Genomic DNA, 25,833 nt, shown 5'->3' on the forward strand with positions numbered 1-25,833 from the left:
ACTAGTGAGATTCAGTTCAGGATAGTTGTTATAAAAGCCTATCCAGCAGTATGTAAAAGAAATCAAGACTCTCTGGGGGACTCAGAAGGTGTTGGAATTAATGAAAACACTCTTGAAAATGCTTTAGGTCTTGCTCTAGTAAAATGTCACATGCCTAAGAGCTCATGTAGCCTGCCTGCACTGCACACCAGAGAAAGGGGAGCCACTTTTCCTATAGATTTTGCTTACCCTGTAAGCTTCATATGGTAAGAGTGAGGTTGGCCACTCAGCTCTCTATCTTTTCACCTACTTCCCTGTTACCAAATTTCATGGAACACAGAGAATGTGAAACAGAGTGGAGAGGGTGAACCCCAAAGTTTTAACAGAGTCAGATGTAAAATATTAGACTGTGTTCTACAATCGTCATGTCACCTTGTCATCTTTCCACACCTCTCATCATGTCTTGGAATGGAAAACTTCTGACTTCAGCAACAACCTCCCACAGGTTGGACATCCTCAAGGGCCCTAATGTAATATTTTTCAAACATGATCATCTTCATCAGTTTTAGTATTTTCCATATGGGAAACCTGGAAGGTTAGAAGGCAGTAGAAGTATGGACTGCAGCAATTAAAACCAACATTCCAAGACAAAAGACAATTGAGAAAATTGAGTTTTATTTTTTCTAAATGATTCTTCACGAGTAAAATAAAGAACTGGAGTTCCTGATCTGATCACTCAGTTAAGGTAAATGAAGCATAAAATGCAGCTTAAGAGTCCAAGCTCACAAGGACAATAAGTCTCTCAACCCTTGGGTCACAAAATTGGTAAATCAGTCCTGATGACCAAAAGATGGTTGAGCTGGTGGGACATCTGCAAGTATATCAATCCCCATGGATGCTCTCTGTGCTAGAAAGACATTGTCCTGTGAGATAACTGGCTCCAAAGTATTAAAGTTATTCCCCACCACTCACTAGGAAAGAGAAAAAAGATTTAGTCTTGTAGAAATCCCAACAAAGGAGGGAAATGGATGTTTTATGTCTTTGAGGACTAGTTGTAGAACAAGATGCAATCTGGCCTCTCTCTGGCTGTTTTCACTGATGATCAGAAAAACTGGGAGAGAATAATATTAAGATATCCCCACTGTATCCTTTATAATTACCATAAAATGTGCTGAAATCTGTGAAAAAATCCAAAACCATGATTATAACAGAACACTGACCTCTTCCAGGTCAGGACGACTGAACTAGAAGACCAGGGAAGCACATACCTTGAATTCTCTCACTAGAATGACACACTACTAAAGAAATGTCAACCAAGAGCCTGTAGTCAAAGATACATGTTAGTTTTTCTGGCCTCTGAGCTAACAAGATTCAGGTCTGGTTCCTTGTAAAGGACAATCCTACTCACTGGGTCAGAAAACACATCAAATATGAAATAGCATCAAGCTACCATAAAACACTCAGCTGAGATGTTTTGTCACTGGAGGGAGCCAGAGTCCACCAAATATAATCCAAGGGTCAGATATTCTACACAAATTTTGCACCAAGTGGCATGCATTCAGGAAGAGGTCTGGCACTTAACAAATAGCTTGTTTTCTGTAACTCCATGTCCCCTGATGAAACAGAGAGAATGAAGTCAATCCTAAAAGAGGACTGCTCAGCATTAGGAGTCAGCTAGGTTGTGAGTTTACACTTAAAAGGGCTAAGATTAAAATTCAAGGTAATAAGAATTTTATTCTAAAAACAAATGTGGCTAGCAAAAAAAAAAAAAAACATTTTTTTAAATTTAAAAAGAAGGTGAAGGATTGAGTCATTGGTGCTTCTATTCTCAAGCCTTCCCTGCAATGGGAGATAGTATAAGCACCCAGCTTAGCCTCCAAATCTAGAGTTTCAAAACCTTATTGGGTAACCTCAAAAAAATACATAGGAAATTAATCTAACCAAGAATGTAAAAGAGTTCACAATGAAAATTATAGAACACTGAAGAAAGAAATTGAAGAACTTAGAAGATGAAAAGACAGTCCATGATCTTGGATAGGCAGAATCAATATTGTCAAAATGGTCATACTATCAAAAGCAAAATACAGATTCAATGCAATCCCCCTAAAAATATCAATGACATTCTTCACAAAATTAGAAAAAAAATTCTTAAATTCATTTGGAAGAATAAGAGACTCAGAAGAGCCAAAGCAATACTAAACAGGAAATATGGAAGCAGAAGGCATCATAATACCTGATCTGAAATTATACTGCAGAGCTGTAGTAACAAACAGCATGGTACTGGCATCAAAATAGACATGAAGACCAATGGAATCAAAATAGAAAACATGGAGATAAATCCACATACCTATAGCCATGTGATAGTTGACAAAGGTGATAAAAATATAACTTGGAAAAGGGACATCCTTTTTAACAAATGGTGCTGGAAAACAGGATAGGTATATGTAGAAAAATAAAACTAGACCCTTATCTTTCATCCTATACAAAACTCAAATCAAAGTGGATCAAAGATTTAGGAGTAAGACCGGAAACTTTACAACTAGTAGAAGAAAACGTGGGGTCAACACTCTATCATATAGGTGCTGGCACCAACTTCCTTAAGACTTCCAAACTGCAAGAAATAAAACCAAGAATCAATAAGTGGGATGTAATCAAACTAAAAAGTCTCTACACAGCAAAGGAAATGATTAAGAGGATGAAGAGAGAGTCTATAGAATGGAAGAATTAGTCAGCTATACCTCTGATAGGGGATTAATATCCAGAATATATAAAGAGTTCAAAAAACTTAACATCAAAAAAACAAATAACACAATCAATAAATGGGAAAAAGGACTAAACTGGAACTTCTCAAAAGATGAAACACAAATGGCCAAACAACTATATGAAAAAATATTCAACATCTCTAGCAATCAGGGAAATGCAAATCAAAACTATACTAAGTCATGCTAAGTGAGATAAACCAATCTCAAAAAACCAAAGGACGAATGATATCGCTAATAAGTGGATGATGACACATAATGGGGGGAGAGAGGGATTAGTGTTAGGGTTAGAGTTAGGGTTAGGGAGGGGGACAAGAATGGAGGAAGGAAGGACTGTATAGAGGGAAAAGAGGGGTGGGAGGGGTGGGGGGAAGGGAAAAAATAACAGAATGAATCAAACAACATTACCCTGTGTAAATTTATGATTACACAAATGGTATGCCTTTACGCCATGTACAAACAGAGAAACAACATGTATCCCATTTGTTTACAATAAAAAAATAAAAAATAAAAATAAATCTCAAAAAAAAAAAAATTTCCAGCATACTACAGAGATACAGCCACATCAATGTTCATAGCTGCTCAATTCACAATAGCCAGATTGTGGAACCAACCTAGATGTCCTTCAATTGATGAATGGATAAAGAAACTATGATATATATATACAATGGAATATTACTCAGCTATAAAGAATAATAAAATTATGGCATTTGCAGGCAAATGGATGAAATTGGAGAACATCATGCAAGTGAGATAAGCCAATCTCAAAAAACCAAAGGACGAATGATCTTGCTGATAAGCGGATGATGACACATAATGGAGGGTGGGAGGGGGGCAAGAATGGAGGAAAGAGAGACTGTACAGAGGGAAAAGAAGGGTGGGGGGTGGGGGGAAGGAAACAATAACAGAATGAATCAAACATCATTACCCTATGTAAATGTATGATTACGTAAATGGTATGCTGTTACTCCATGTACAAACAGAAACAACACGTATCCCATTTGTTTACAATAAAAATAAATTTTAAAAAAACTATACTAAGATTTCACTTTATTCCAATCAGAATGGCAATGATCAAGAATTTGAACAATAAATGCTGTCAAGATTGAGGGGGAAAATGTACACTTGTACATTGTTGGTGGGACTGCAGACTAATACAACTACTCTGGAAGGCAGTATGAAGATTCCTCAAAAAAAAAAAAAAACTGGGAACAGAACCCCCATATGACCAACTACCCGACTAGTTAGTGGGATATGCAACTATCCCACTCCTTGGTATTTTCCCAAAAGATCTAAACTCATCATACAACTGCAATACAGTCCCCTCAATATTTATAGCAGCACAATTCACAATAGCTAAATTATGGAATCAACTCAGCTGCCCATCAATAGATAAATGGATTAAGAAATTGTGGGATATATATAATGGAGTTCTACTTGGCTATAATAAAAGGAATGAAATAATGATATTTGCCAGTAAATGGATGGAAATTGAAAATATCATGCTAAGTGAAATAAACCCAACTCAGGAACTCAAAGGTCAAATGTTTTCAGTCATATGTGGAAGCTAGAGTAAAATAAAGGAAAGGGGGAAGGAAGGATGTGACAACATAAAGAACAAGGGAAGGGGAGAGGAAGGGGAGGGGAAGGGGAGGGGGAGGGGAGGCTATGCTGGTTGCTTCACAAGATATATAAGCTAACTTATCAGAAGGAAACAGGAAAAAAGACAGTCAAGAAGAGACTTATTGAAGACAGAACAAATCTGACCTCAAAAACTGTCCTGACTAATGAGCCTGAAATTAATTGGATCATCATTCCAATGAAAATTTTTTTTAATTGGAGATTCTGGCTAAAAAGGAGTATGAGGGACCAGATTTTCCCTCCAGCCTGAAACAATTTTAAAAAATACAAAAGATATGAAAAAATGTTTTTTAAGTCATTGGACATCAGGCAATAAAAGCAATGGCCCATGAGAGAAGGGAAACAAACAAGTGGAGTCCTACAATTACTCCAGATTACTACATGGAAAGTTTGCAAAGTTGAAGTTCAGGGAGGAGAGAATATAGTCAGAGCCCAGTGGTCTCCCTGAGTTGAACAGCTCCTTGAGAGCTGTTCAGAATCCTCAGCAATTAGAGTTCCTTGGGCAGAGTGCTAAAAAGGAAAGATTTGAACAGAAAGAGAACTTTACAAATATAAGGATTAAAGTATTCTGCTGATTAGCAATCCATAAATGCATATGAGAAAACTACCAGAGGCTAAGGAATAAATACTCAAATGAATTAAAGAGTACAATCCCCAGAGAAAATTTAGGGCTGATAATATGCCTAATCTCATCATCAAGTAGGAACATTTCACGATTCATGGAACATTAGGTAGAGCACTCAGAATACTTTGCCTGAGTAGTGGAGAAAATTAACCCTAGGCTTAATCTACAATCTCAAGTAAAAATAAAAAATCTTAAAAGCAAGCCTGAAATAGATTAAACTTCTTTCAAATAATTGAATAATATACCAGAAAAAAGCTCAAGAATATTTGTGGGAATAAAAAAATATCTGGCACCCAATAAGATAAAATTCACAATGTCTGACATTCAACCACAAATTAACAGGCATGGAAAGACATGGAGAAATATGATCCATAATAAGGAGAATATCAACCAATCAAAACTGATCCAGAATTGACATAGATAATAAAAATGAAGTAAGGACATTTAAACAGTTATTGTAATGCCATTACATCTAAGAAGCTAGAGGAAAGATAAAACATGTTTGGTAAATATGTGGACTTTTTAAAATTAAACTTCAAAAGCTACAATGTCTGTGATGACAAATAGAGTAGATGAGATTAATGGCAAATTAGAAATTGCAGAAGATTAGTGAATTGATGACCTATTGTTACAGGGCTGGACTCTTCAAACTCCAATTCTTGCAGTCTCGTCAGAAAGATTTCAGACATGTTGCTCAGAATAACAGGCATGAGTTTTTTAGAAGGGATAGGAAAGGGGAAAGGAGGACACCTTCGAGAGAGAGAATGGGTCCTCTCAGACAGGAGAGGAATAGTGCACCTCTCTTACACTCCAGTTTTATTGAGGATCCCAAAGAAGTTTCCAGAGAGTTCAGTCCAGGTCCACCTCCTGACTTTTGACTGACAGCAGGATGATAACAGACTTTCAAGTCCCATCTGCCTTGACAACTCTAGGTCACTTGGGGCTGTGCTGACCAGTTGACACCTGTTCTTACAAATTTTATGCTTGGATTATCCTTATCTTCCTGAGGGCTCTGGTCTATGTCAGGGACATAAAGGTCCTCCCCCTTTGAGGTAACTTGGGTTCCTCCTGTCGACATTATTTAAGGCCTGCATTTCTCCTACAGAGAGAAATACAGGTAGTTTGCTGAGGAGTGTGACCTATCCTGTCCACTTAACCCAGATGGGATTGCAGGTAAATTGCTCCTTAGAAAAGATAGCATGTGGGGGTCAACACAGTGGGTCCATTTTATATAATTATTCCCTTGACTTCATGTTCCCACCTCTCATCTGTCTGTTCTCTATCTCTAGCAGTAGAAACTGTCCAAAATTAAGAGAAAGTTAAAGAATTGAAAAAAATAAATTAACAAAGTATTGGTGACACCTATCAGATACCTTCAAGTAGTTACACTCTCTGAGAGAGAGAGGATTGGAAAAAATATGAAAGAAATCTTCCTTAATTTGATGAAAGCTATACACCACAAATCCAAGAAGTTCAAGAAACCATAATCACAAAAACATGAAGGAAACTACACCAAGGCAGGATCAGCAAATTTCTTAAATTAATTCATTTAAGAAAAAAATTTTAAATGGCCAAAAGAAAAAAATTTACATTGTATACAAAGAACAAAGATAAAGATGGCAGGAGATTCCTCACGGGAACAATACAAGCCAGACAGTAGAGCACATCTTTAAAATATTAGATTTTTTTTTTAACGTCCATCTAGAATTCTTTACCTAGCAAAAATATTGTTCAAAAAACAAGGCTAGGTAAATATTTTTTGGATACACAAAAGTCAAATAATGGATCATCAGACTTGTACTATAATAAATATTAAAGGAAGTCATTCAAGAAGAAAAATGATCTCAGATGGAATTCCCATCTACACAAAGAAATAATGAAGAATGCCAGAAATAATACCTATGTGGGTAAATAAAAAGAATTGTTCCTTATTATTTAAATCTCTTTAAAGGCCATTAAACCATTTAAAAGAAAAACAATAATATTTATAAATTAAAATTTAACATTCTTAAATGTAAATTTGTTACATTCATAACATGTAAAATACAGTGTATGACAACAATATTACAAAAGCTAGTAGGAAACAAATAGAAGTATTCCATTGTAAAATTATTTTATATGATATGTGAAGTTAAATAATATCACTTGAAAGTAAACTAGATTAAGGTAAAGAGATTTACTATAAACCTTAAAGCAATATTTCAATACTGAGAAAACCCAACAGGTATAGGTGATAACCGAACAAAGGAGGTAAAATGAATGCATTCATGCACACACACACAATCCTAATTAATCCAAAAGAAGGAAGAGCTAGGGATTTGGCTCAGTGGGAGAGTGTTTGCCTAGCATGTGCAAGGCCCCAAGTTCAATGCTTAGCGCACCACACCCCAAAAAAGAGAGGAAAAACGAGAAAAAAGAACATGTAACAGAGAGAAAACAAGTAGCATGATGGTACATTTATACAAACCATATCATTACTCGTATAATTGAAAGGCAGATGATCTGATTTTTAAAAAACACCAAACTATATGCCAACTACAAGAAACTCACTTTAAGGACATAAATAAGGTAAAAGTAAAATGATAAAAAAGATATACCATACTAATACTAATCAAAGAAAGCAAAGTAGTTATTTTATCGTAAAAATAAATTTTAGAGCAAATAATGTTACCAGATACAAAAGGGCCATTTCATAACAACAGAAGGGTCAATTAATCTAAAGAACATGCTTATTATGCATCATACTATGGCAGAGTTGTTTTGTTGGATGTTTAAAAAATTGAAAGATACAGGCTGGGGATATAGCTCAGTTGGTAGAGTGGAGAAGGCCTTGGGTACAACCCCCAGCACCACCTGGAAAAAACAAATTGAAAGATAAAAAAGTGAACAATATTGAGGAATTTTCAACAACCACATAGTGAATTTGATCAAAAGTTTTCTCTCAATGGTTTAAAAAAATATTTGCCTCAAATCAGAAACAAACATCCAACAAAAAGTTTAATGATTTTTAATTATTTTATTTGTTCTAATTAGTTGTACATGACAGTAGAATGTATTTATATATTTTAATAGATCATACATAAATGGAGTATAATCTCTTATTTTTCTGATTGTACATATTGCAGTATCGCATCAGTCATGCAGTCATACATGTACATGAGGTAATAATGTCTGTTCACTCTACTATCATTCATAAGTTTAATGATTTTTAACAGAATTTAAATTTGTAACTTCGGCCAGCTTTAAAACAGCTTGGATTCTTGCACCAAAAAGTATTATTGTATCGGTTATGAAAACTTGTTAGAAAATCATGAAAATGTTCTAAAATATATATTTTAGAAAAATTCATTTTTCAAGTAAATTTCCAAACAACTGCCCATAAAAAACAAGTCCTTTCAAATGAAAAATTAATGGATTCAAAATGTGAAAATCTGTAAGTATCTTTCTTTAGTTTTAGTCGAATCATGCAATATAAAATACTGTTCAATTATTATTTTAAATACAGTTTGCCTCAAAGGACATCCAAACCTATGAAGAAATGTTATCGATTCATGATCTAAAAGATCAAACTTATGACATAGATATTTTTAATCTTTTACTTGTATCAAAGAATAATTTCTCCTAGATACGAAAAAATAGTTTTTATAATGATAGACAGCACTCCAGCTATATTAGGATTTAATGGGATTTTGAAACAAGAGACTGATGTTTCCCTTATTGCCTTATTTACTCTGTGAAACATACTAAAAATATTTCTGCTCAATTTTTCAACAGATTCCATGAAAAGCATCATGGGTGGATATAGAATCATCATCAGTTTATAAAACTATTGAAAGAAACAGAAGGCAATGAATTTTTATTAGGTTTTTTAAATTAGTGCTTGATAAACACGAAGGTGAAATTCACTGTGGTATATTCATATATGAACATAGCATAATTTTGTCAATTTCATTCCACTATTCCTCTCTTTTCCCATCCATCCTTGAGAATATGGAGAAAAAGGTGCACTCATACTTTGTTTGATGGAACTGAAAATTAGTGCAATCACTCTGGAAAGTGGTAGGGAATTCCTCAAAAAACTTAGAATGGAACCAGTATATCATGGAGCTATCCTACTTCTCGGTATTTATCCAAAAGATCTAAAATCAGCATACTATACTGATACAGGCATATCAATGTTTATAGCGGCACAATTTACATGAGCCAAGTTATAGACCTAGCCCAGGTGTCCAACAGCAGATGAATGGATAAAGAAAATGTGATAAAGAAAATGTGAAAAGAAAATTATTTCCTCAATAATATGTATATCTGTGAATTAGCTAAATTAAGAACCAAGAAAAGGAAAAGTTTGCAACCTAGCAAGCCAGGAATGAGAATTAATGTTGAAAATAAAACTTTTCATAATACAAATCAGTAATTTTACATTCACCCAACATAAGCCAAATATAAGTCCCTACATATGCCAAAGATTTTAATTTTAACTGGCTGATATGTAAATTGGTAGCAAAAACAAAAATTTGAAAAAGATTTTGTGATATCAATTTAAAAATACTTTTCAATTACATAATGTCTCTTTGAACTCAGTGTTAATACTTAATTGACAATGTTCATGAATTTACTTAACTTGAACAGACAGAATTTTGAAATGTTGTTTTGTTTCAAAGTCAAATCAGTTCTAAAAAGATGAATTAGTTTTGTCACTGACTTATAAGAAAGTGAAATGAAACCATTTAATTCAGTTACTCGAAAACTTTCAAGTATGTTTAGAGTAACTTGATATGTGATCTACTTTTCAACTGTAAATTCTATTAAATCTAAACAGATGGAGCATTTCTGATGAAAAATTACTGTGAGAAAACTATATGGCCAATTTCAAAGACAGTGTGGAAAGGAAGTATATGAACTATCTCAAGTATATTTTATATTAATCATATATTTGGGGTATATTGGTTTAAATAAAATACAACTAAATGAATTTTACCTGTTACTTCTCTAGTGTGGCTACTGGAAAATTAAAAATTATATCTGTGGTTCACATTATTATTTCTATTGAGTAGCACTGAACTGAACTAGGACCATAGAATTCTGCTCAGGAGACCATAGATTTCTGACTGGTTTTCAAGAATAAGCCTCCCCACCTTTGTCATAGATCTAGACTATTTGGTTATTGCAAGAATTAAATAGGTTAATATATGTAAAGTACATGGAAGATCTGGCGACTAGTAATAACTAAATAAGTGTTAGCTATAATTATTGTCATTAGTATTATTTATCAAGGTTTTTAAAAATACAAACTTTTTTGAGAACTGAGGATTGAACCCAGGAGCACTACACCACTGAGCTACATTCCCAATCACCCCCTCCCTTTTTTTATTTTGAGACAGGATCTCCCTAAATTGCCCAGGCTGGCCTCAAACTTGCCATCCTCCTGCCTCACCCTTCCAAGTAGCTGGGATTACAGGTGTGCACCATAATGGTTAGCATCAAAATAAAACTTAAAGAAATCCACCAAGAAAATCTGGTCCAGATTTAAAATACACACATCATCAATAAAAGAATAAACTACAAAAAGATGAAAACCTTCTCTAATAAGTTTGTCTCACCAGAGCTGTGACTACCGAAGCCTGAGTGAGGCTACCTGGCTCAAGATTTAAGAGGTTGTCAAAACAGAACAACAACAACCAAAACCCAATAATCAAGATAAGTAAAAATCTTTTAATCAGTCAATTAATTCAAAAAACCCACCATGAACAAAACATCAAAAACGTAAATAACAACAGGAGCTATGTTACCAGTTTCTCCCTTCACCCCAGGTCCTAACATAGCTTGGAAAGAGCATAATCTGTTCTGCTTCAGTTCTCACACTAGTCCTGCCACTTCTTACCTTTAGCTGAGGCTGAGGATAAAGAGTTGACAAAGGGGCAGCGCTGGGCCTCGCCTAGGCGCCAAGAAAGTGCTTGCCATCTTCTGACAAGTTGGACCTAACCCTACCCAAAAAAAAGAGACCTCTGCAGCCTGGCCGGAAGTGGGCCGGGGGCCTGCTGGGAACACCCAAGCTGCCCTGTGGCCCTTCCCAGAATACCCTGCGATCCAGAGCCAGACCAGGAACCCGAGCCGTTGTGCCCTCGTGGGAGCCAGTGCTGCTTACCTGGCCCAGAAACGCCACCATGGACCTCCCCGAAGGAGAGTACTGGAACTGGAGCACTGTGGGCCTCAGTTCCCAGAGCAATGTGGACACACTCTCAATGGCTTTTTACCTCCTCTTGGTCCTGGGCCTTGGCCTGTGGGTATGATGTAGCTCCAGGGGAGGGCGGAGCCTGGGACTCCGGGTGGATTTGATCTCTCCCTGACAGTGCCTTGTCAATACCTGGCCTCCTGGCCCCTCCCTGTGTGTAACTCTCCACCCTTCCTTTGCTTAGCCTCTGCTTACCCTTCCTGCCAAGAGTAAGCATGCTTCTTCATCAGCAAAGCCATCCTTCATCATCACCTCCTCACCTGCCCTGCCACCCTCCAAATAATCAGGTCAAATTCTCCTACAACCTAAAATCTTAGGGGTATTTCACAAATCCTCCTTGTTTGGGTTTTTTGTTGTTTGTTCGTATGATTTTAATGATTTTTTAGATGTTGATGAAACTTTTTATTTATTCATCTAATTTATATGTGGTGCTTAGAGTCAAACCCAGTGCCTCACACATGCCAGGCAAGTGTTCTACCACTGAGCTACAACTCCAGCCCCCTACTCCTTGCTTTGATAATCATGATGATGAGAATGATAATCTTCCCAACTTTTCTGTGAATAACATAGTCTGCCCTTCCTATCCAGGAGTCCTTTATCTGCAGGTTCAACAAAATATCAAAACTATTTGGAAAAATGTGCATCTGTACTGCACACAGACTTTTTTTCTTGTTATTCCATAAACAATAGGGTATAACAATTATTTCCATTGTTTAGATATTATAATATCTAAATTATAACATCAAAATGATTTGGATTTTGGTATCCTCCCTCAGTGAGTTCTGGAATTAATCCCCCATGGATATAGAAAGAGGACTGTACTGTTATTTGAATTGAGGTTCAAAAAGGTTAAATAATACCAGGGAATAGTGGAGTTCAGGTTCAAACTTAGAGCTGACCTGATTCATAAGCTTAATTACTCTGACAAAAATCATGTGTAACTTAGTGCTCTAAATGCTCCCTTTAAATTTGAGTAAAGAGATTATTTTTTCTCTTCTAGTATAAGGTTGTCTCAGTAGGGTAGAGTCACATCTCCTTTACTGCCATCTGTCTACTAGAGCTTAGCATGTAAGCTCTCAAAAAGATGTCCCTTAACCATACCACCAAGGACCAGACATGGCCCTTGTTCCACTAAAATATCAAGTGTGTATGAAAACTTTGGGTAGTGTCTCAGTATCTCCCCTTGACTAAGTTGTTAACCATCAGAGGCCTCTGACTGGCCTGCTTCAGCAAGCAAAAATAGCTGGTGACTATTCCATCAGTTGTTAACCAGTGGAAAAGCTTTCATGCTGGATGGCCTCCTCCCAGCCAAAGTTTTAATGCCCATGTAACCTTTATTTTGGTGTGCTCCACTAGGTCACAGGCGGATTTTACAGTGAAGCTGGCTTTTGAAATTGCAATCATTGGACATTCTCAAAGGCTTCCAATGAGTCATCTCTCTATTGGGCAGATGGACTAATGAAGATAGAAATTCCATCCTGTTAAGAGAACTTTGTACCAGAACTAAAAATACAGTCGACCTTTCACATCCAAGAATTCTGAATCCACAAATTCACCAACTGAAATTTTTTTAAAAATCTGTGCTGAATATGTATAAACATTTTTTTTTCAATTATTTCTTCAACAATACAGTTTTACAACTATGTAATATTAGGTAGAAGAAGTAATCTAGAGATGATTTAAAGTAAGTGGAAGTATTATATAGGTTAGGTACAAATGCTATACCATTTTATATAAGGAACTTGAACATCCTCAGATTTTGATATCCATGGGGGCTCCTGAAACCAATCCCTCACGAACACCAAAGGATGACTGCTTAGGCCTTTTATTCCAAATGTAAAAGGCAAGCCTGAAGTATTTATCCAGATAATTCAAACAAATTATTTTCTTTTCTTCAATGCCCTCAGTTATTAGGTGGCCTAGGCAGGGGCTCTGAGTGCGCACTTGTTTGGGAATCCTTGTCCCGATTCCCTTAATGTTTAGGAAGCCCAAACACAGCTTGCTCTTGGTACCAATTGAGGCCTCTGTCTGACAGAGGTCAGAGAACTAGTAAGCTGTCTGGTCAATTCCAAAGGAAACTTGTTGTTTCTGCTCTTCTTCTGGGAGCCATAAAACATATGCAGTATCTAGAATACGCTGATTCCTTTCCTTCTTTATTTTTATCTTTCCCTTGGTTCTTTTTGAGATTCATATACTGTTGTTAATTTCAAAATATTTACATTCTCATTGTAAGACATGAAATATAAGTATTTTAAAAATAAGTTACTCTTCTTCCCCAGTCCATTCCCATCTCTCTGAGATAGCCAGGGACCATGTATCCTTCCTCCCCTATGCACATATACAGATACATATATAGAGTTTTTGTGTTGTCTTCACAAAAAAAAGGAATCATATCATACACGTTATTGTGAAACTTGCTGTTTTTCACTTAGTTTATTTTGTAGAGTCCCACAAGTCAATAGATATAGATCTAATTCATGTTTTAATTAGCTGCATTATGCTAATACAAACATGTACTATTCAGCTCTTCTCTACTAATTGACCCTTAGATTTGTTGCCAGATCTGTTCGTTTAATGTATTATTGCTTGTTAACTCATGTAACAGAGATTCCCAAAATGGAATTGCTGAATTAGAAGAGCATGTTTACTTTAAAATTTAAAAGATACTACTAAATGGCAATCCCCAAATGAGACATTCATTTCTCACAAGTAGTTTATGAGCATGCTCTTTCCCCAGTCCCTTACCAGCCTTATTTAATTTGTTTTTCCAATCTGATGAATAAACAGTAGTAGCTCATTGAAGCTCTAATTTATGCTTTTCAAACTCTGAGTGAGACTGAGCATTTTTTCATGATTTTATTGTCCTCTGATTTTTCTCTTATGAGAATAGCCAGTTTATTGCCTATTATTTGAATGAGGTTGTTTGACTTTGCTTTTATCAATTTATCTTTCCTTTGAACCACTAATATTTTTTCTAAACTATCATATGTCTACACAAATGTTTTTCAACCCCAGAACTACTGACTTTGGGGCTGAATAATTCCATTGTGGGGGAGTGGGTCTCACCTGTACATTACCAATACTTAGAAGAATCCCTGACCCTGACCCAGTTGTGGCAACCAAACATGTCTTCAATGTTGCCAAATTTTCTCTGGAAGGATAGAACAAGTCAAGTTACCCCTATTTGAGTACCACTGGTCCAGACCTGTTAATGGTGTCTTTTTGTTATTTGAGTTTTTGTTTTCTTTAAAGGAAATTAACAATCTCTCTATTCTTTTATATCTTCTATATATTTTGCCTGGTTTAGAATCATATTTCTGCTGGGTGCAGTGGCACACGCCTGTAATCCCAGCAGCTCGGGAGGAGGCAGAGGCAGGAGGATTGCAAGTCCAAAGGCAGACTCAGCAACTTAGCAAGGCCCTCAGCAACTTACTGAGACCCTGTCTCAAAATAAAAAATAAAAAGGACTGAGCATGAGGCTCAGTGGTTAAGTACCAAAAAACAAAAGAAAAAGAATTGTGTTCCTTTACTCTAAAACTGTGAAAATATTATACTAATTTTTCTAATATTTTGTAGGTTTTTTATATTTAAATCTCTGTATCATCTGGAATTTGCCTTTTTATGTGATGCAGTGGGAGGATTCTAGATTTATTTTATTCCAGTTATTAAATAAACCACCCTTTTCCCACTGAATTGAAATAAATATTTGCATAGATGAACTCCTTTTAAGTACTTACAAGTACAAGTCTACTGAGCCCTCCTATTAAACTGGGAAGTCAGTCTTTGTTGTTGATGCCTTAGCTCTTACAGGATGTTGAGCCAGGGAGGTATACATGTTTTAGGCTTTTGTTTCTATCAATCTTAGTCCAGAGATTTTGTAGGAAGTGTTGGATGCATCTTCCCTGCAACCTGGCTGTTCTGGTTTGTTATTTTATTCCAGAGGGAGAGTAGGGAGAAAGAAAGAATCATGGATATGTGCTTAAGTCACTTTCTTGCCAGAACCTTCACTTTCTGTTTGTTCTTTTTAAAATGGAAAGAAAGAATGATTTCATTCCTCATAGAATGTTTTGTAAATTCGAAGTCTCATGTACCTCTACCTACATACAAAGACACCTTTCTCAAGAAGGGTTAGCTATACCATAGTAGGACCTTTATAGATATTCACTAAATGGATGAAGTGAGACTGATTTAATATATGTGAATTTAGAGAGTTACTTTTTGGGTTTAAGGCCTTATGACATAAAGAGAATGCCTGTTAAAAATGCAGATACCTTGAATGGTGGCAGAAAGTTCACTCTTTGCATGGAAAACTATTTCTATCAACCAGCTAACATCCTTAGCTCATGCTAGTCATGGAAAACCCAGAAAAGCTTCTCTCTGGTCTTTTGACCATATCAGATCTGAGAATGAGAGCTGAAGGCCCATAGTAGTAAGGACTTGATAAATTGGAAGAACACCATAGTAATGACAGTATGATTCCCCTCTGGGAAGAAGCTAGGCATATGTTCAGGAACATTTGCTATTCTTGATTAACCAGTAATCTTTCAGACTCCACCAGAAGCTGTTGCACTAGCTATTTGGGGAGGGGGTGGATAAAGCAATCTTTTTTCACAAGAGTATAGAGAAATGACCATGACCCTTCAGTCTCATAGTTGGAAGAGACAATAGTCTCCAGCTAGGCAGTCATGACTCTCCTGTACTGCAGGGTAGTATTTAGAAATAGCAGATTCTATTTCTAAAAAGAAAGAATGGAAGAATGAATTTGGGGGAAAATGAAAGTTATCTCTTTGAGAAACCTGTATCTTTAGAGTAGTTTAATTTCTTCTTTTCCACCGGGGTGTTTTTTGTTTCTGTTTTAGGCTATGATATCAAGTAGTCGTGCAACAATAAAAGACTTCTTCCTGGCTGGCAGAAATCTATCATGGTGGTCGGTGAGTAAACCTTGCATGTGGCAATTCATTTAGGGAGCTGTGTGTTAGTTTGTTTGTTACTTTAATGTAGATGTCTTATACCCAAAATAATGTGAAGTTGCTAAGTCAGGCATGTCATTTAATTAGTAGTTTCCTTAACTCTTTTAAGTATTTTCTTAACCTAAATGTTCCCATTCATCACAGTTTAGTTTAATAACCATTTACTAGGTGCCCAGTGCATACGTGGCTTTGTTCTAGGCTCCAGGACATAGGTAGAAAATAGACCACCCTTCCATATGGAATAGCAGACTCAAGAATGAGAGTAGGATACATATTTAACTAATTAGAGTATATTACAATGCAGGACAAGAAGTTTATTAGGAAGTATACAGACCAGATGTGCTTGATGAATGATTCAACATGCGAAAGGTCTTAAGAAGGTGGGATTATGTGAGCAGCATTTAGAGATGGAATGTTTTCTAGGTAGACAAAGTATGAGGGCATTCCATGCAGAGGAAGCAGCATACCCCAAAGCATGGACATGCAGAGCAGCTTAGAGACTGCTCCACCTAGATGAAGGGAGGTAGAGTTAAAGGTAGAAACATTTTTGTTCTTTGTATGTTAACTTATGGATTATAAAAAGAGATTGGTCTAAGAGGAATAAATCAAAAACCCCCACAACAGTGGAGGCAGTTACCCTTCTGTAGCCCTGTATCTTTACTGGTATGGGTAGGGGCACCACAGGGAAAAGGAAGATGCCAAGCATAACTTATGTAAAAATATACATACATTTCCCACATAGGAATTTAAGATATATTTAGAAAATTGTGTAACAACCAGGCCCTTAGTCACTTATTCTTTGTCCTCAAATATTAACCAGTCTTATGACAAGAATTTGGATTTTCACATCAGGATAACCTCCATGTCTCTAGAGAAGAAAATGTCTTTATTCAAAGGAAACAGGAAAGCACAGTCATTAACTGATGGATCAAGCAACGTTAAAGAGGCCTTGTTTCTGTTATCTGGGAGATTTGAGAGAAAGCTCTTTTTAACTCTCTACATTATGCTTTAATTTTCTTTTTTTATAAACCCAGTATAGGAAGAGATTGATGTAGCAAAGTGCTATTTGCACTGGGCCTTGTACTTAGTTTATTTTTTGATGGGAGATTCTAACAACAAGATCTTCTCCTGAGCTATGAAGCACCCAGTCTTTGGTACCAGCCACACTGTGGTCTTAGACAAGTGTTTTCTGTTCCCAGAAAAATAGGAATCTGCTGTCCATGTTACCTTGTATAACTGTGAAACTTGTAATGGGTTTTCATAAGATATTGATATGCTTAACCTCCCCATGTTTGTACATATTTTGATTTATCAATTTCTTTTGCATTATTAGGATTTTTCTTAGAAAACAAAATACATTAAAAGCAATTGAAATACAAGAAAATTTTGCCACCCTTTCTTTTTTCTTTTATATTCTTGTTCAATCAGCAAATATTGGTGGATATCAATAGTCTTGTCAGGGTCCCCAGTTACCTTCACATCGCCTGTTTTTGTGGTAACTTCTCAGTTCTCATCTTAACCTCTTTAGCTGTGGCATCTGAAACCCTCAGTCCTCTACCCCTCCCGTTTGGTTGCCTGGCTCTCAGGCTCTCATCCCTCCTTATTTCTTTAGCTTCCCTAGATTCTGCTCAGACTCTCTTGCAGGTTCTTGCCTGTCTCCCCAGATTTTTAGTCCTTTTGAGATTTTAGATCCTCTTAGAGCTTCTGGGGAGCCCCAGGTCCTTAGTCCCTGCCTTCTGTCCAGTTACACTCCTCACTTGACAGTCTTATCTCGTCTCATGGTTTTAAATACCTACCACATGCTAGCAAATTCCAACTTTTTATCCCTAACCCAGATCTTTCCCTTCAACTGAATGCCTTTACTTGAAAGACCCAACAGGGATCTCACACTAAACATGTCACAAAGAGAACTCTCGATTTTCCTGTGGAAATCTGCTCCTCCGGCCATCTTCTTCGTCTTTTTAATAGCAACTCCATCCTTCTAGCTGCTGGGATTCACAAACTTGGAGTCATCTTAAACCCTTATTATTCTCTCACATCCAATATCCTATCCATCAAAAATCCTGTGACTCAGTCTAAAAAATACATCTGGAGTCTAACCAGTTCTCATCCACTCCGTCTTCAGCTCTGAGTTGCCATTATCTCTCACCTGATAAATTATAATAGCCTCTTCTCTAGACTCCCTACTTCTATCTTTGCTCCTGTATTTCTAGTCTCAAAAATACAGGCAAAGGGAGTCTTTTAGAACTTTAATTAGACAAATGATGCTCGTCTGCTTAGAACCTTCCAGGGGCTCCCATCTCACCCAGAATGAAAGTCCAACTGTCATAATGGCCTACATCAGACCACAGATGATTTACACCTCCTTTCCTCTCTTAGAATGCCTGTCCCCAGTTCTGGCCAGTGTCCTCGAGAGCTCCTGTCTCAGTGCCTTTCCATCTGCTGCTGCCTCTACTTGGATTTCTCCCTAGCTATCCCAACAGCTTGCTGTGTCAGCTCTTCTGATATTTCTTAGCTCTTTTCTCAGGACAGTCTACCCTGACAACCCTATTATTTATCATTCTTATCCACTTTCCCAACTTTTTTTCTTTATAGTACTTATTACTATTTCCTGTGCTATAAAATAAATCCACAATATATTGAATTTATTGTTTCTCTTCTTCCCCAAAAGAATGTTATCTTCATGAGGGCAGGGATAGGAGTTTCTCTATTTTACTTACTATTGTATTCTTAACACCTACAACATTGTACCTGGCCCTTAGTTGGCAGTGCACATTAATTAATAATTATTGAACCAAGCATGGTGGCATAAACCTGTAATCCCAGCACCTCAGGAGGCTGAGGCAGGAGGATCACAAGTTTAAGGCCAGCCTCAGCAACTTAGTGAGACTCTAAGCAACTCAGCTAGATCCTATCTCTAAATAAAATAGTTTTTAAAAAGGACTGGGGATGTGACTCAGTAATTAATCACCCCTGGGTTCAATCCCTGGTACTAAAAAATAAATAATAATAATAATTAATATTATTATTGAAAAAATGAATAATTACTTTATAGCCCATCTTTTCATTTCCTCATGTACTATGAACAACTTTCAGGATTAATAAACATAGATATACATATAGATATTTTATATGTATATGCAGTTTCATAGTATCATATCATATGGACATTCCATTACTTATGCCCTGTATTATTAGACAATTTACACTTTATATAATTTTTCATATTATGGTAAATGTAGTAAATATCCTTAAGACTAAAAATTGCTACCATTATTTGAGTACTTGTTACATGTCTCTTCTAGATTACCTTGCCTTTTATTGGTCACTTCTAAGCCTTTTTAGTCTTATGTACTCCTTTATGTTAACATTGCCAATGCTGTTTTCTTCTTGGTTTCATTTACCTAAAAGCCTTTGTTGTTTTCAGCCTCCCTTGATAATTTGGTTTTAAATGTGTTTGATGCCAATGACATTATAGTTGAATTACGGTTTTAAATGGTGTGGGTGTCTCCACTCCATTCAGAAGTTATTATTGGTTTTGGAGGTATTTTGTTCCTTTTATGTGCCTCTAGGACTTTTTCATTTTTAAAGTAACAGATGTTGGTTGTAAAAAAACAAAAATTACATTCTAAGTATGGAACTTGAAATATTCTCCCCACTCCATCTCTGTAACCATAATTCTAGCCCCAGAAGCATTTTGTTATGTATCTTGCCAGAATCATTCCCACACATATGTAAATATATATGTGCACAAATGTAAAATATATACAATTTTAGAGATTTTCTATATATAAAATTTATAATATAAATATAATATACATTATTTAATTAAATATATATATAGTTGGGTTTTGTTTTTTTTTTTTTTTTTTTTGGTACCAGGGATTGAACCAGGGGCACTCAACCACAGAGCCACATCTGCAGTCTTTTTTATTTTGAGACAGGGTCTTGCTAAGTTGGTTAGGTCCTCACTAAGTTGCTGAGGCTGGCTTTGAACTTGCAATCCTCCTGTCTCAGTCTCCTGAGCTGCTGGGATTATAGGCCTGCATTACCACACCTCGCTTATTTACCTTATTTTATCACTTAATAGAGCTACCTTATTCCTTCTGTGCGCTACATTGTACTTCATCACAATCATGTACCTTAGTATTTTAACCAGTCTCACAACCAGTTACATTGTTTATAGTTTTAAATTATTTCAAACAATTATACTTCTACTAATATTTCTGCTTTGGGAAACTACAAGTATATTAATGGAGTTTGTGGAAAGTGACAGCATAAGTATGACTATTCCACCTTTTTCATTTTCTCCCTCTTTACTTGGCTTCTAATTCATGATTAGAGGATGTATAGAAAAAAACCTAAATGAGAATTCTGTCCAAGGAATAATCCCTTTTGAAAAAGTGTGAAATTTGGTGGGAGTTTGCATTTGTGAGATCTGACATGTATTTATCTTTTTATTTTCAGATAGGTACTTCTATTTTTGCTACACATATTGGCAGTGGCCACTTTATGGGCCTATCTGGAACAGGAGCATCTTCAGGGATCGCTATTGGGGCCTTTGAATGGAATGTAAGTAATACCTTTTGCAGTAACTAACCTCAACCTTTATTATTGTCCAAATAAAACTTATAAAATTAAAAACTTGCTTGCAATCTTGAATAACTATGAAAGACTTATTGAGAAGTTGTGGGGAAAGGAACTATGTGTTTGATTTTTCAAAAGGATTGTGTTGGTTTTCATTCTTAGTAAATAACAAACAGACTGTTTATATCCCTACAACCACAGGAACATAGTGAACAAAGAACTGTTAGGATATTAGGTAGGGAAAAGATTATATTAAAATTTAAACATATATCTATATGTATATGATGTTCATATACAGATATATATGTGTATGTATATGTATATATATAGTGTATATATAGACATATCTTTGTGGATATGTTCATCTTTGCAGTACATATTGAGAACTGAGCTCCTTGAGAAATTCAACTTGTTGCTATAAATCTCCTAAGTAATCTCCCCAGAATACCAGTTCCAACCATAAAACATGTAAAATATTGGATTATTTATTTAATTAATGGAATATATTTGTTGTAGGAAATAGAATTAATTCACCCAAATTATAAATTAATTTTAAAATCATTTAGTAATCAGAAAGCTCCACATTTTTAGTCTCATCCTTGTACTTCTAGTCTATAAAACATAAAGAATACTTCTACAGAGTCAAAACCTAGTAAGAAGCCCTGTTCATCATCACTATGAACTTCTCAGAATTTTCAAACATCTCTTTTCTTCATATACTCACTTCACCTTACCCTTTTTTATAAATAAATCCAGAACCAAATTTGTTACTTACTTTCAATTGTGTGACATTTCGACATAGTTTCTCTACTTTTTCCCTGAATGTTTTCTTATTTTTTAACAATCTCATAAATTTATTAAAATATAAACCACCCTCATTCTTCTCTGGGAGTAGACTAACAATAAATCAAAACTAAATATGTTGGAAATGGGCTAAGTTTACTTCCCCAAATTAAGACTTTTTTATAAACACCTGGAATGTTGTCTATCCCTATAATCCCAGCTACTTGGGAGGCTAAGGCAGAAGATTCACGAGTTCAGGTCAGTCTCGGCAACATAAGAAGACCCTCAGCAACTAGTGAGACCCTGTTTCAATTTTTTTAAAAATAAAAAGAACTGGGGGAAAAGCTCATTAGTAAAGTGCCCAGGGTTCAATCCCCAGTACCAAGAGTAAATCTTTTTAAAAATATTTATTTATTTTTAAAAAGAATCTTTCATAGGTAAAGATCATGTGCCTGAAAATTAATTTCTTTGTTCTAAACCGTGTATTCTTGGACCTTTATTTGTAAGTCCCAAGTAATGATACATATATCAGGCTCAAACGTAATAGTAACTGAGCTTGCATCTCATTTAAGAGCTTGACCTAGATGGGCCCCTGATTTAATTGTTCTTCTTCTTGGTTTCAGACTATATTTATGGTCTTTGTTCTTGGTTGGATATTTATTCCTATTTACATTAAGGCTCGGGTAAGTATCCACTATCAGTTACTCTGTTCTCTAAATATTTGTCTCACAAATATTGCAAATGTACTAAAAACATCCTGGAGGACAAGTTAAACTTCTTAGTCTTTTGACCTTGTACTGACCTCCCTAAACCCCAAGATGCCTGCAAGACATCATTCTGCCTTAGATAAATAGACACTAATAACTGTTGTCTTACTTAAGAGTTTATCCTTTAAGGCTCTTATAGAAAACATTTTAAACTTTATTAAAAAATAAAACCTAAATAAACGAAGAGAACAACTATGTTAAAGATTGGAAGACTCAATAGCCTAAAAATGTCAGTCCTCCCAATTGGTCTCTGTATGGAATGTAATTCCAAACAAAATTCAAACAGGGTTTTTTGAGGAACTTGACAAACTGCTTCTGAAATAAATGTTGAAGAGTATAAGAATAGCAAAGATGTTGCTATCACAAACAAAGAAGATGGATTTGCCCTACCAAATATTAAGATGGTGCACACCTATAATCCCAGCAACTCAGGAAACTGAAGCAGGAGGATCAAAAGTTCAAAGACAACCTTAGCAAAAGCAAGGCACTAAGCAACTCAGTGAGACCTTGTCTCTAAATAAAATACAAAATAGGGCTGGGGATGTGTCTTAGAGGTTGAGTGCCCCTGCATTCAATCCCTGGTACCCCTCCCCACAAAATAAAGAATTTACTAGAAGACTGTAATAATTAATGCAGTTTAGTATTAACACAGAGATAAACTCGCTCCTGTGATTTATACAAGTGTCCCCTAAAGGCCCATATATTAAGGAGTTGATCCCCAGCCCATGGTGCTGTTGGAAAGTGGTAGAAATCTTTAAGAGGTGGGGCCTAGCTTCTAATCACTGGGGGCATACTCTTAAAGGGGATATTCAAACCCCAGCCCTTTCCTCTCCCTTTTTTCCCATCCTGCCTTGAGATAAGCAACTTTCTGTGCCACACACTCCTGCTGTGATACCATAACAGGCCCAAAGCAATGGGGTCAATTGTTCATAGATTAAAACCTTCAAAACTGTGAGCCAAAATAAACCGTTCCTCTTCTTAAGTTGATTTATCTCAGGGTTTTTTTTTACAGTAATAGAAATCTGACATACACACATACCCATAAGTGAAAGAGGGGAAATTCCAGAAACAGTCATCATATATGGACATTTTGACTTATGGCATTGATGGTATTGCATGCAGATCACTAAAGAAAGGAAGGCCAACTGATTACCACATGAAAAAAATAAAATTGGATCCATACTCTACACAAAATAATTTTAGGTTGATTAAAGACTTAAACATAAAATTCAAAAAAATTTAAAGTTTTATAGGAAAGTATAGAATATCTTTGTATCCTTGAGATAGAGAACAATTTGTGAATAAAATGTAAAAATTCCAAATCCCTGGCTGATCACTAAAGTATACATACATATATGAGACTCCAGAGACCCTATCCAGAAAGAGAAGGAGATCTATCCTGGAAAGACAGTACTGCACCTGGTGAGATTTTTCACTTTTTACACCTTCACCTGTGTATATTTCCCAAACCATGTAGTATAAGCAGTGGAAAGCAGAACTCTTAATCATTTGAAGTGTCAAAGAAAAGGCAAACGACTTGGAAATTTAGGTGGGGCACTAAAACACAAGGAAACCAAAGAGAGACAATAAATCTGGTTCAAATCCAAATCTGACAATAAATCTGGTTCAAATCCTTGACTTATTTCAATACTGCACAGGATCATAGGAAACCTCCTGAGGGCCAGATTTAATTAGTAGCAGCTAGAAACTGGAAAAAAAATAAGCAGAAACATCAGCTATGTCCTTGGAAGCACAGCATTATCAAGTTACTCCAAGACTTCAGGCTACTGAAGGCAGAAAGGTGATACACTGGAAATCTACAGGGACACTGTAAGTCAATAGAAGAATTCTGCAAATTCACAAAGTCCCACTGACATCTGACCAATATGAGAAAACAAGGAAAGAAAATGTCCCAAACAAACCTAGATACTATATCAATAAAACCCAATGACAGCACAGCAGAAGAAATGTCAGAAAGGGAGTTCAGAATGTACATAATTAAAACAATCAGGGAAGCAAACGAGGAGAAGAAAGAGCAAATGCAGGCATTGAAGGAGGAGAAGAAAGAGCAAATGCAGGCATTGAAGGAGGAGATGAAAGAGCAAATGCAGGCATTAAGTGATCGCACCAATAAACAGTTAAAGGAGCAAATACGGGAAGCAAGAGATCATTTCAATAAAGAGTTAGAGATATTGAAAAAAACAAACAGAAATCCTTGAAATGAAGGAAACAATAAACCAAGTTAAAACCTCCATAGAAAGCATAACCAATAGGATAGAACAACTGGAAGACAGAACCTCAGATATTGAAGACAAAATATTTAATCTTGAAAAAAAAGTTGAACAAACAGAGAAGATGGTAAGAAATCATGAACAGAATCTATAAGAATTATGGGATATCATGAAAAGGCCAAATTTAAGAATTATTGGGATTGAGGAAGGCTTAGAGAAACAAACCAAAGGAATGAACAATCTATTCAATGAAATAATATCAGAAAATTTCCCAAATATGAAGAATGAAATGGAAAACTAAGTACATGAGGCTTTTAGGACTCCAAATATACAAAATTACAACAGACCCACACCAAGGCACATTATTATGAAAATATCTAACATACAAAATAAAGACAGAATTTTAAAGGCCTCAAGAGAAAAGAATCAAATTACATTCAGGGGGAAACCAATAAGAATATCAGCTGATTTTTCAATCTAGACCCTAAAAGCTAGAAGGACCTGGAACAACCTTTACCAAGCCCTGAAAGAAAACGGATGCCAACCAAAAATCTTATACCCAGCAAAACTTACTTTCAGATTTGACGATGAAATAAGATCCTTCCATGATAAACAAAAGCTAAAGGAATTTACAAAAAGAAAGTCAGTATTGCAGAACATTCTCAGCAAAATATTCCATGAGGAAGAGATGAAAAACAATGATGCAAATCAGCAACGGGAGGACCTAGCCTAAAGGAATAGCCAAATAAAGGGGAAACCAAATCATGTCAAAAAACAAAAATGAACCAAATGACCAGGAAACCAAATCATATCTCAATAATAACCCTGAATGTTAATGGCCTGAACTCATCAATCAAAAGACATAGACGGGCAGAATGGATTAAAAAGAAAAATCCAAAAATATGCTGCCTGCCAGAGAGTCATCTCATAGAAAGAGATACCCATAGACTAAAGGTGAAAGGATGGGAAAAAACATACCATGCACACGGACACAGCAAAAACGCTGGAGTATCCATCCTCATTTCAGATAATGTGGACTTCAAGCCAACACTAGTCAGAAGGGATAAAGAAGGACATTACATACTGCTTAAGGGAAGCATAAATCAGCAAGACATATCAGAAATATCTATGCCCCGAACATTGGCTCATCCATGTATGTCAAACAAATCCTTCTCAATTCCAGAAATCAAATAGACCACAACACAATAATACTAGGCGATTTTAACACACCTCTCTCATCGCTGGATAGATCGTCC

General features: G+C 35.9%; 2 protein-coding genes across 3 annotated transcripts in view; one reads left to right on the forward strand and one right to left on the reverse strand.

Annotated features, from left to right (window-relative positions):
* Positions 1 to 25,833, reverse strand: part of RSPH14 (radial spoke head 14 homolog) — a 239,423-nt gene that overhangs the window by 53,851 nt on the left and 159,739 nt on the right. The window lies entirely within an intron of this gene.
* The window catches only part of LOC306668903 (sodium/glucose cotransporter 1-like), a gene marked incomplete at both ends in the record, with an annotated part of 83,837 nt that continues 69,175 nt past the window's right edge, over positions 11,172 to 25,833 (forward strand). The window contains 2 exons of the mRNA XM_079152638.1: positions 11,172 to 11,291; positions 20,677 to 20,781. Coding sequence (XP_079008764.1) covers positions 11,172 to 11,291; positions 20,677 to 20,781 — 225 coding nt within the window. The remainder of the gene's footprint in view (positions 11,292 to 20,676; positions 20,782 to 25,833) is intronic.

The sequence above is a fragment of the Sciurus vulgaris genome, assembly GCF_902686455.1.
Source record: "Sciurus vulgaris genome assembly, chromosome: 8".
Lineage (NCBI taxonomy): Eukaryota > Metazoa > Chordata > Mammalia > Rodentia > Sciuridae > Sciurus > Sciurus vulgaris.